Source organism: Theropithecus gelada, chromosome 6, assembly GCF_003255815.1.
Source record: "Theropithecus gelada isolate Dixy chromosome 6, Tgel_1.0, whole genome shotgun sequence".
Lineage (NCBI taxonomy): Eukaryota > Metazoa > Chordata > Mammalia > Primates > Cercopithecidae > Theropithecus > Theropithecus gelada.
The window spans coordinates 11,077,724-11,091,179 of NC_037673.1; the positions used below are offsets into that span (position 1 = coordinate 11,077,724).

At 34.8% G+C, this 13,456-nt stretch overlaps 1 protein-coding gene across 7 annotated transcripts in view; it reads right to left on the minus strand.

The window, feature by feature from the left end:
- CTNND2 (catenin delta 2) overlaps nt 1-13,456 on the minus strand; it is a 928,994-nt gene that overhangs the window by 365,176 nt on the left and 550,362 nt on the right. For all 7 annotated transcript variants that reach the window (XM_025387612.1, XM_025387608.1, XM_025387606.1 and 4 more), the window contains one exon: nt 2,490-2,745. In XM_025387612.1, the coding sequence (XP_025243397.1) occupies nt 2,490-2,745 (256 nt within the window). The remainder of the gene's footprint in view (nt 1-2,489; nt 2,746-13,456) is intronic.

A 13,456-nucleotide genomic window follows, 5' to 3' on the forward strand; every position in this document is an offset into this window, starting at 1 on the left:
CAGTGTGGATTCAATCTGTGCTAACAACGTAGATGGAGGTCCGCAAACTCACCTGGCACCAATGTATTTTCAAGAAGTGATTTAACATTCTCAGTCTGCATTTATGTAAGGCATTAAATACGGGATATCAGTTTCTGTTCACAAAGAAGGATTACATCAAAGATGTAAGTAAGCCTACTTTGAAGATTGTAATGTGCTATAACATATGTTTATAATGATAAAGAGGCTTATATAGTCTGGTGTTTTGTGGTAAATAAAATGTTAACAAATTCTCCTAACCGTATGTAAATATATTTCAAAAGCTTGAAAAGATTGAAAAGGTTTAAATAATAAGCCATAACGCCAAGATAAATAAATGTGAGCCCTAGAAGTTAAACATATTAGTTCTGGTAATATTCACCTATGAGGAATCAAATGATAATATTTAAGGGAAAATGCAAAAATCTTGTCTTGAAAGAAGTACTATATTTTGGACTTGAAGTTTAAATTTGGCATGTCTCTTCATTAAATAAAAACATGTTGAGACATTCCTTCATTTTAGGAAAACCTGACAAGAAACCCATTAGTACAGTTTATGCTCCGTACACTTTGCATGATGCCAGATAATGAGTCCCTTTTATAATAAACCACAATAGTTGGGTTCTGGTTCTAGATTTGTTTTATCTTTTCTTTTTTTCTTTTTTTTTTTTTTTTTGTCTGTAGGTCTGAGCTCAGGATGAGTTTATAATTCATATAGCACTAATTTGCATACAAATTTGACGCATACAAAAGCTTAGTGGTCAATATTCTCTCATTCATTCTAACCCTTCTTATTAGTGTTTTTCTTTTTTGGTTTATAGCAGGTACTCAATAAATATAAGTGACATAATCCATAACTTGAAAAGGTAAGAGCTGTGTCAATATATTGAGAGAAGAAAAAAGGCTGTAAAAATGACAGTAACATAAAATGGAAAGGATACGCCATTTAATAAAATAAAATGCATTTAATAAAATAAAATGCATTTAATGCATTTAATAAAATACAGAAGCTACGTTGCAGCTAGAGAAATATAATTTGGTTTCTTATTAAGCTGAATTCCCTAATATAAAAATGTAAAGTATTTCCATTGGAGATAAAATGTTCATTGTCAATTTAAACCTACAATGTTAAATATAAACAATGTCAATTCAATTACATAATTTTGTCTTTTAGCATTTCTTAAGGGCTCACTATTATGCTATTCCTATACATTTTCAGTAGCATATCAAGAAAGACTATTTTAAAATAGGGAATATGTTGAGGTATTTTCTGATGAATATGCTTGCCATACATGCCAAGAATACTTAAGATCTGGGGCAGGTTTAAGGACCAAGACTAGAAAGAGTGCTGTTGAGACTGAAAATCTAGATAACCACGCCACTGAACATAGTAAACGAAAGAATGCTTCTGATTTCTAGTAGGTAACAGTAAGCATGTATTACAGTTCACTTTTACAATGGTGTTATACCAAATACAATATTTAACATGGATCTTCCAAGCAGGTTTGAATTGTGCTAAAGTAGCTATCTCAACAAAAACCATAAAACGATCCCATTCTGCCTTTTATATTTGCACAAGTGATTTCTTTTTGCAAAAGAATCTATGCCAACCCCTCAGTACAGCACACAGGAACTTGTGTGCTCCACCAGTGAAAATTTGTTGAGATGAATTTTAAGTACGACACCAGAGTCAAGCCACCTGCCCTGCCATAAAGAAATACCAGCAATCTGACATATCAATAGTATTCACAGATGCAGATATATATTTATGGAACTCTATCAGCATAAATCCAATGGCTATGAATAAAACATCATTTAAGTCTCCTGGGACTCAAATCCAACTTTATAAGCAGAGCATTGCTAAACCCCTTGCCACTGATGGAAAAAAGAAAGAAAGAAAAAAAACCCAGCAACAACAATCACAAAAACAATACCTCCATAACAACAATTTCTCTAATATATTATGCTCCAGTTTTTATCAGTCTTTAAACAACTTCATCCTAATGTTTATTTTCAGTCATGTAAAATTTCTAAAATTTCAATTTTACTACAACTGGGAAGGTGTACCCCTTTGCAATCTGATAAACAGAAATACACATGATGACAAAACATACTTCCACTGAGACAATAAAATATGTGGGCCATGCTATCTGAAGTCAAATGACATAGCCTCCAGTCCCCAGTTTCCCCTGCATTAAAGACCGCTGTTTACATCTCATCAAGTAGCTAAATGTCAAGCACATATAGATACTCTGATCAAAAGATCATCTTTGTTTTTGGTGGTGAAACACCAAAGATACTAGGGATCCATTGCAAACACACACATTCCAAGTCAAACAAAAGAAAACCCAAGAAAAGCCAACCCTTTAATAGTCAATGACATAAATGCAACATGACGGGAAATAAATTACAGTAACCCGGTTACAAAACCTCTTTAGACATCATAGGGAAAGAAAAAGGTTTTTACCCACCTGGGATCTTTCTGAATGCTATCAATGGACGGGGACCTGGCCAAGGTGCCTTCGGGCGGGAGAGCAGGGCCGGATTTGCTGTATGGAGACTCAACAGAGGGACAGTACTGCAGCTGTCGGTAGGGGTCCGCGTAATTGGAGGCCGGGCCGGCGGCATAGCTGGCCCTCTGGAAGGTGGCCGCGGCGGCATTCTGCGGGCCGTGCTGGCTGCCTGTGCGCTGCAAGGGGACGGAGTCGACACCAGGGGAAGATGGGGCTACGACAGGAAAGTAGGGACAAAGTAAAAAATTGAGGACCTGCTCACAGAAACGGTTAACCAGGTCTAGGCAGGGGCAGGGGAAGTTACACACATAAAAAATAGGGGATTCGAAAGAATAAAAAGAAATTAATCCATCATATTTGAACCAACACATTCAATGTTATCCAGTCAAATGATAATCAGCATGCCTAAGAGACAAACCTTTCAGGTATAGGGGAATACATCTGTTGTGTGTATATTGCTTACCCACATCCGAGAGAAGGTGTGTTCAGCTGCAATATAAACTTTGTGCAAAAGTAAAACTCAGGAGAAATATAGAGAATACTTTCTAAGGAGGCATGGGAAGTTAATTCTTTATTGTTCAAGTTGAGAAAATTCAGAATGTGTTCAGGTAATGTTATATTAACTTTATTAAGGATGTAAAACAAATTTAGCAATGTAGTTAATTTTCTTGAATCAAAGAAAATAAGACGAAATGAGAGGGAGTGTATGAATGGGGGTGGAGATGGGGAGAGGTGGGGTTCACATCTCCATAATTAGCACAAGAACATTCAATACAGGACTGCTCTAGTTTCTGTAAAGTAACTCCCGAAAGATTTTTATATGCTTCTTTTTCAAGTGAAGCTGTCACAGGAACAAACACATTTGGTGAAGGGAGAATAAGGCAAAAACCAACCCAACTGCAAGACAGACAAAATAAAGGAGCTGACTTAGCTTTTCTGAAAGCATTTGCATCTTCTCAATGTGTCTAAATTGTTTTGAGAAGATTTTACGCTGGTTACTAAAATCAGTTTGACTATTTTCAAACTGAATTTCAATTTTTTGTTTCCCTCTTGGATTCTTTTTAGATCCTTTCATGTCATTATTTTTATCCAGTTCTCAAAATATATTTGACATCTAAGGTTTGGTTGATATATACAATGAAAATAGCATCTTTCATTTCAGTAGAATATGACCAGTTATGAACTGCTTTAATGACTGCTAGTCATGATCCACAGTAGATAACCCACTTGCTTTCTGGTGCTGTAGAACAGACTTCATATTCAAAATACAGCCAGTGACTAGATAGGACCATTTATGACATGGGTGCTCTAAGGAATTGCTCTAAGGAATTAGGTTCTAATTATCAATTACACTTCTCTGACTTCCTAACCATTTCTTAGTGAACAATGATAGAGCTTATTTTATCCTCTTTTACATTAGGGGACATATCCCAAAACAGAGACAAAGGAAATTATGTCACGCTACGAAAATAATTATTTAAAGAGGTAAGGAAATTGTGTTGAAATGATGAAAAGCTGCAAAGTGAATGGGAGGAATATACTTGAATACCAAGGATTGACTTAAGAGTTCAGGGCTCTTCTTTCCCAATGAACTTTGAAGACTTCATCTTAGAATTACAAAAATGTAGGAAAGTAGGTTCTGCGACATGACAAAAATGGCAAAAATATTTAAGAGAAACTTTATAAACAAAAAGTGCATATATTCCCAGAGGGACAATATTTTGAAATAATGAAGGTTGTCCTGATGTGTTAAGTCTCAAAATAATCAGATTAGGCTAATAAACATTAATTGCACAATCAGAAAATCTGCTTTATGTCTTTATGCAAGTCCTTGAGGATTTATCATTTCTCCAAAGTATTATCAGCATGTGCAATTAAAATCCACATTTTAAAATTTATGCATAATGTGCCTTATATTACGGTAAAAGGGGTTTAAAATAGACAAGTCATAAACTTGCCCTTGGATGAACAAATGTACAGAGGTAAACAAAATTTCATTTTCTCCGAGTTGTGATAAGCTAGCCACAAAATCAAGGACAAAAAAGTAAAACTAAGTACATCTGGCATTTTTCATAGATGTGCATTTTTTTTCCATTCAGAAACTAAGTATCAACATTTAATCTTGCTGAAAATGGTCTTCAGAAAAGAAATACTTTTCTATGCAAAATCATTTGCTATTAATGTGTTCAATACAATGATTAAAGTGTCAGAGATCAGGAAATAATATTGAAATCTAAAAAAATCTTTTTGTTAAAAAAAACAACAGAGTAGGTAAGGAGAACAATTTGACTACCCACACAAAAAACTCTCAAAGGACCATGAGTTAAAAGAAAATATAACAAGAAAGAGTTTAGGACAAACTCTGCCAAGCAGCAGACAATAAATTATGATTAATATAAGAGGGACTGGTTCAAAATGTGAAAATAGGGTGGGAAATTCCATTAATTAAGCAGAAACAGGAAGGCAACATTTTGGTATGTATGGAGGAAGAAAAGGTAGAAAAAGGTTTATGAATGTTATTGGGTTCCTATTTATACTTCACTTTAGCCCCTTTCAGGGAAATGTCCTGGAGCTCTTTCAGAGCTTGGCTGCTAAAGGTGGAGAACTGGTTCCTCTCCTGGCCTTTTGGTCAGTTCTTGGCACTGGACAGGTTCACCAAGCTCTCCAAGCTCCAGTTTCAATGTTATTGAAGAGAAAAAGTGGCTTCATGGGATCATTGTTTGATTTCAACCCAGGAAAAGTGTTAAATAACTAATATGGAGAAAATATTAAACAAATGAAGTATTAATATTACCACCATTAACGATGTTGAAATCAAGTGACAGTAGAAAAGGGGATTGTACACTTGGCACTGGGAGAAAAGCCCTTTCACTGGGTGTCAGATTATATAGCTCCTTCTGAGTGCTGGACTCTGTTGTAAGTGCTTGATTTCTATAAATTCATGTTTTCTCTAACAATCCTTACAAGAGAGTATACACATCATTTTCACCTTACAGACAGGAAACTGAGGCTCAGAGGCATTAAGAACTTGCCAGAAGTCAGCTGGTAATTACAAAAAAGGAACTGAAGTCCTTGGAGTTGGTTTCTAGAGTTTATGCTCATAGACACCATGGCTACCAGGGCAGGTTTTAAAACCTCAAACCTGTAGATTATCGAATTACCTAATACGGTCAGAAAACTTAGAAAAATGGCGAGGCCTAAAATGAAGGGAAATGTCTACTATAGGTACAGAGAAGAGATGGGTTCATTAAGGAATTAACAACCTGAATATTATATTGAGAAATATTACAAATTGGTATGCTAACTAATTTATACTATTTCTCATTAAATTTACACTATTTCTCTACTAAAGGTACAGATAAAAGATGGGTTAATTAAGGAATTAATTAAGGAATTAATTAATTCAATTAACAACCTGAACATTATGTTGAAAAACATACTGCAAATTGGTATGTTAACTAATTTACACTATTTCTCATTAAATTTACACTGTTTCACTTTGGGAGGCTGAGGTGGGTGGATCATGAGGTCAAGGAGTTCGAGACCAGCCTGGTCAACATGGTGAAACCCCATCTCTACTAAAGATACAACAAATTAGTCGGGCGTGGTGGCGCGCACCTGTAATCCCAGCTACTAGGGAGATTGAGGCAGGAGAATTGCTTGAACCCAGGAGGTGGAGGTTGCAGTGAGCTGAGATCGTGCCATTGCACTCCAGCCTGGCTGGCAGAGTGAGACTCCGTCTCAAAAGAAAAAAAAATTTACACTATTTCTCTACTAAAGATACAGAGAGGAGTGGGTTCATTAAAGAATTAACAACCTGAACATTATGTTGAAAAACATATTACAAGTTGGTATGTTAACTTACACCATTTCTCAAATTGAATTTATTGAGATATGCAAAAAAGTACAAAAATTATGCCAAATAAACCTAACTTTGTTCATTCCTTGGAAAATCAAAAAATAACAATATATATTAATACCTTAATTTTATTTTAAAGTGTTTTACATCTTAGTTTAACCAGCGATATCACTATTATGAAAAGAGGCTGGGATACGAAATCTAAGATGAGAAACAACTTTCAAAAAAGTTATGTATTTAAAAAAATCACAATCATGTGTAGTTTCAGCCTTGTCAAATGGTCTTTTAGAAGTGTCATTCCCAAATCCATGCTTTAAACTTCTTTTAGGTCATAATAAAAAAAACAGTGGATGAGAATTTCAAAATATAAAACCTCAATCCAGATTGGTGCTGTTATAGTAAAATAAGTTGGAGGCTAATCAATGCAATGAAAATAATGTAAAATACCAGTACAATTGGAGAGAAAACACACTGTATTAAAGGACAGGTTATATAATCATACAGAAGAAAATGTATGAGAATCTAATGGATCTCAAACCAACCATTAGTAATGTAACAATGTAATACCTTACTTTGTAAAAGTATATAGATAAAAATAATTACTTTAAATGAATGAAAATCGTTAAAGATCTAATATGTAGAGAATATTAAATAAATGAGCTATTATTATTACCATTAAGAACTCTGAAATCAATCAATATTAGAAAACAGAAAGGTGCGTATGGCATTGGGTAAAATGTCATAAAGATTCAGGATTCAAGTCTCCCATCCGGCCCCAACTATTTAGACATTGATGTGGCTTATGCAATCCTTGGCTCTCCATTACTATGGATAAATTAATATTGGTCACACTATTAAAACACTTTCCTTTAATACATTTTTTTTCCCTTAATTTCTGGACTATTGAACACTTTTCCTTATTTGCGTTTTAAAGCTCAGTTGACCAAACCATTCTCCTTGTAGGATGACTCTATCCAATTGAACCTACTCAGGGCAAACACTGGAGAGGGAAGGTGCTCCATCAGCTCTGTAAACACACTCCTCTCTCGTCTCACCTGCTCTGCAAACAGCCCTTTCTCCCCTCAATAAGCTCTTAGAATTCAATGAACTATATCACTGGTCTCTTTGGGAGATTTCACAAGTAGCCACTTCAGCAGCTGACTTGATACTTCAATAGATACCTATGCTTTCAATAAATTATCTGTTTGTTTTCTGCAGAGCTGCACAAATAAAGGCCTAGTTTATAAAGGAAAAATAAAGAGATGTTTTATGTTTATGTGCTATGTTCGTTTGGAAAAGGGGAAGAGGCATCCTTTTTAATAAAGTGAAATATTCTGCTTTATGATAGATAATTGCAAGCATTATTTGCAGACAAAGGAAAAAAGAAGAACAGAATAAAATACAAGAATCTGGGCACACAGTTATAGAAACTTGGTGGGGGGAATATAAGGTAATGTTCAATAAGGAGGAAGAAAAAAAGCACTACTTTTTGGATTATTTATCTTTGCCTTTAAGTATATCTGCATATACAGATAAATATGAAAACATAAAGCACATTTACATGTTATGTAAATACAAAATAAGCATCTAATAAAGTAATTAAAGAATGTCCCTCTGAAGGTTCAGAAAATAAGAATAGATGAGGTGACAATGGGTCCAAGAAAATGACCTACATACTCTTAAAAGAAATTCAACTCCGTTTCTTTAGGGATAGGGAAACTTTAGCACCCAATCTGGCATATATCCAAGAGTGTCATCATTAAGAACTGAAGTATAAATATTTTGCAATTTTCTGTACTCAGCACAATTTGATCCATCTAAATTCAATGGAAGAATACTCAAGGATAAATTTAAACATCTAAAATTTAAAATAATTTCATATATTACTATCTCTGTGGGGAGAGGCATTTCATGCATGATTCTTACTAGTAACAGAATAATCGTCATTGGTGTTAATCTTGTTTTCCCTGCTTTTATTGGAAAAGAAGACATTAAAAACACCAGAACAGGCCAAACATGCCTATCATATTGGTTATCAAACTGAATGTGGGAACATGTGTATGAATATATTGTTGATATATTTGAAAGAGAATATGACGTAAAACCATATCCTTAAACAGCTTTCATAGTTTCCTTCTTGTTATATCCTTGAAAGAATTTAAAAATGCAAGCTCTTCATCGGGACAGATGGCTAATGCATGTGGGGTTTAATACCTAGGTGTTGGGTTGATGGGTGCAGCAAACCACTATGGCACATGTTTATCTACATAACAAACCTGCATGTCCTGAACATGTATCCTGAAACTTAAAAAAAAAAAAAATCAAGATGAGATACGAGGTACTATGACCATGTTGAAACTTTGAATAACATTTTTGTGATGGTGGTGACTATACTTATCTTAACCAATAGCCTTGAAGTGAGCAGATAGATTTCTATGTAAGTACAATTTTCAAAAAATGCAAGCTCCTCATTAGGTCTTCATGATATAAATTAGCAGGAAAAAAAAAAACAAACAAATGATTAACAGAGAGGATCCTGTTCAATCACTGGCAATAGCTACTACTATTTCTAAGAATGTTACTGTGATATACAGCATAATGGACTCCAGTAGATTTGTAGAACTTGGTATAAAAATTAAAAATATAAATAAATGAATTAATAAAAAGGAAAGAAAAATAATCCCATGTTTAATCCTATATATGTATGTATTTGCATCTATTTAAATGTACATTTAGCACTGCGTGTTTGAATTTTCCTCTAATTTATAGTGTGCGCAACTGGAGTCACAATGAATGATGATACACATTTTTTTTTTTTTTAACCATTCCAAGCACATTTTCAGCCATCAATGGGAAAGGATAATAATAAATGCTACACGTATTTAGAGCTTCCTATTGTGCCAACTACCATATTAGGGGCTTCTACACATGACCTCATTTAATGCTCGCAACAGCCTACATGGCAGGTACTACTATCACTAACATCACCCTCATTAGGTCACAGAAGAGCAGTGACAGGACAGTGGGCAGGGTTGGGACTGAAATGTAGCAGTGGACTCCAGGGTCTGCGTGTTTTACCCTCTCTCCTCCACTGTTGGGCACTTGAGGTGAGGGCATGCTTGGTTAATAAAACTTACACATTTTGAAGTGCAGTATGTTTGGCATAAATACCAAAAAAAGAAAAAAAAAAGACTAAAATTTAATGTGACATAGAGTGTAACTGGTTAAATCCCTATGACCTAGATAATTGGCCCCATCATAATATTCCTTGGGCCAGGCACGGTGGCTCATGCTTGTAATCCCAGCACTTTGGGAGGCCAAGGTGGGTGGATCACGAGGTCAGGAGTTCGAGACCAGCCTGGCCAACATGGAAAAACCCCGTCTCTACTAAAAATACAAAAATTAGCTGGGTGTGGTGGCAGACACCTGTAATCGAAGCTATTTGGGAGGCTGAGGCAGGAGAACCATTTGAACCCAGGAGATGGAGGTTGCAGTGATCCGAGATCATGCCATTGCATTCCAGCCTGGGCGAAAAGAGCAAGACTCCATTTCAAACAAAAAAAAAAAAAAAAAAAGAAAAAAAAATTGTATTATCATTTTCTTTGGATTCTTCTTCGGAAAGAAATGTAGAAGAATCTCCTTTAATTGAAGACAGAAAGGGCTTAGGGGAAGGTCAATGAATAGAATTTTCCATAAAAATGGAAATAGGGCAGTTGGGTGGAGAATGCTAATGTATCCACAGTGGACTTATTTCTTTACCTTGAGTGAGATGAGGGGACCGAGCAAACTCATCACAGGACAGAGAGAGGCAGCCCAGAAGGAGAGGCTGCATGGGGCAACCTGAGCAGGTTTCCTAGCTGCCAATCTCCAGAGAACCAGACGAGATGAGATGCATTATTCATGTGGTTTTACAGGAGGTTCAACAATGTGGCGATAGAGCTGGGTTTGCTCTCAAACATGAACTAGTTTGCTGAGAACAGAATTAGCTGTGGAAAAAATTTGCTCTGCCATCTTAAGCACTAAATGATTTTACATCAAGTACTTGGCAATATGTGGTTATAGCATAAAAGGTATATTATATTCTTTATGCATCCAAATGTCCACCGCTGAATAAGAGGCTCAAAAAGAAACTCCAAGGAAGCTTAAGTGTTCCAACAAAATACCTCAGCTGGCTAAGGGCCTTAAATTAGGGATATAGCTTGGAATCTGGTGGATTTAAAACCACAGGTGCTGTGACCCTTTTTATTTTGTAAAAATAAGCATTTCCATGTCAAGTGTATTCCATGCTGATCTTGATCTATTCATTTGTCTATACACTTGCAACATTTCTGAGAAAATTTCCAAGAACAGTCATAAAAATACATTTTAGAATAAAGAAAATTATTATTAGACCTAAAGGAAGAGAGAGACTATAATACATGAACAGTAGGGAACTTCAACCCCACTTTCAAGTATGGACAAATTATCCAGAGAGAAATCAGTAAGGAAACATCAGACTTAAACTACACTCCAGACCAAAGGTACCTAACAGACATTTATAGAACATTCCATCCAACAGCTTCAGAATACACATTCTTCTCAAGTGCACATGGAATATTCGCCAGGACAGATCATATGTGGCCACAAACAAGTCTTAACAAATTTAAGAAGACAGAGTCAACATCAAGTATCTTTTCTGACAAAAACACTATTGAATTAGAAATCAACAAGAAAAACTTAGGAAACTTTACAAGTATATGGAAATTAACATGCTCCTGAACCAATCAATCAACAATTTAATGAAATTAAAGGGCAAATTAAAAATTTCCTTGTGACAAATGAGGATGGAAACACATCCTACCAAAACCTATGGAACACAACAAAAGCAGTTATAAGAAGGAGTTTATAGCAATAAACACCCATATCCAAAAAGAAGAATGATTTCTAATAAACAACCTAACGGTGTACGTCAAGGAACTGGAAAAACAAAAACAACCTAAACTCAAAATTGGAAGAAAGAAGAAAACAATAAAGGTAAGAACAGAAATAAACAACACAGAGACTAAACACCAATTCCAAAGATCAACAAAATGAAAAGTTTGCTTTTTCAAAAAAATACACAAATCAATAAATCTTCAGCAAGACTAAGAACAAAAGAGAGAAGACTTAATTAAATAAAATCAGAGGCAAAAAAGAGACAAAACCGTAAGAGATGATTGGGAACAATTACATGCCAACAGATTTGATAACAGAAGAAACAGATAAATGCCTAGACACATACAACCTACCTGGATTAAATTAGGAAGACAGAGAAAATCTTAACAGACCAATAATTAGTGATAAAATCGAATCAGTAATAAAAAGTCTCCTATCAAAAAAAAAAAAAAAAAAAAAAAGCCCAGGATTTTGCTGCTGATTTCTACCAAATGTCTAAAGAATTAATACCAATTCTCCTCAAACTAGTCCACAAAATTAAAGAAGGAACACTTCCAAATTCACTTTACTAGGCCAGCAAAACTGGACAAGAACACAACAACAAAAGAAAGCGGCCCACATCCTCGATGAACATAGATATCAAAATTCTCAACAAGATACTAGAAATGCAACAGCACATTAAAAAGATCATTCACTATGATCAAATAGGATTCATCCCATGGATGGAAGAATGATTTAACACATGGAAATAAATAAATGTGATATATCACATTAATAGAATCAAGGATGAAAACCATATAATCATTTCAATAGATTCTGCAATGAATTTGGTAAAATTCAACATCCCTGCAAGATAAAACAAAAAAACTCCCAACAAATTAGGTATAGGAAGTATGTACCACAACACAATAAAAGCCGTACACGACAAACCCACAACTCCACAGCTAATATCATACTGAACAAAAGGAAAGCTAATAGCTTTTACTCTAAGGTCGGGAACAAGACAAGGATGCCCACTTTCACCACTTCTATTCAACACAGTACTGGACGTCCTAGTCAGAGTGATTAGGCAAGAAACAAAAACAAAAGCATTCAAACTCTAAAGGAGAAAGTCAAATTGTCTCTGTTTGCAGATGGCATGATCACATAAATGGGCAGCCCTAAAGACTCCACACATAAAACGAAGCCTGTTAGAATTAATAAATGAATTCAATAATATGGCAGGACACCAAATCAACACACAAAAATCTGTAGCACTTCTATACACTATCTGTACAGAAATGTACTAGCTGAAAAATCAAGAAAATAATTTTATGTATAATATTAATAGCTACAAAAAATTAGATAGGTAGAAATAAACTTAACTAGGGAGATAAAAGGTCTTTACACTGAAAACTATCAATCTTCAATTAAAGAAATAGAAGAGGACACAAATAAATGAAAATATATCTCATGTTCATGGGTTATGATAATTAATATTGTTAAAATGGCCATACTACCCAAAGTGATCTACAGATTTACTATAATCCCTACCAAAATACCAAAGATATTCTTCATAGAAATAGAAAACCTATACTAAGATTTGTATGAAAACAAAACAACAAAAAAGGCTCTTAATAGCCAAAGCAATCTTGAGTAAACAGAACAAAACTGAAGGCATCACACTATGTCACTTCAAAATATATGACAAAGCTAGAGTAACCAAAACAGCACAGCACTAGCAGAAAAACAGACACTAGACTAATGGAACAGACTAGAGAGTTCAGAAATAAATTCATGCACCTACAGCCAACTTATTTTCAACAAAGGTACCAAAAACTTACATTGGGGAAAAGATGATCTTTTCAATAGACAGTGTTGAGAAAATTGATATCCACATGCAGAGGAATGAGACTAGACCCCTAATTCTCAGCATATACAAAAATCGTCTCAAAATGGATTAAAGACTTAAATGTAAAACCAGAAACTTTGGAACAACTTGAAGAAAACATAGGTAAAATGCTTCACAACATTGGGCTAGGCAAGAATTTTTAAAATAAGACCTCAAATGCACAAGTAATATTAATATTAATAAGCAAGCTATTAATATTAATAGACTGAGCAGACAATCTATAGAATGGGAAACGATATTTAAAAATGATACATCTGACAG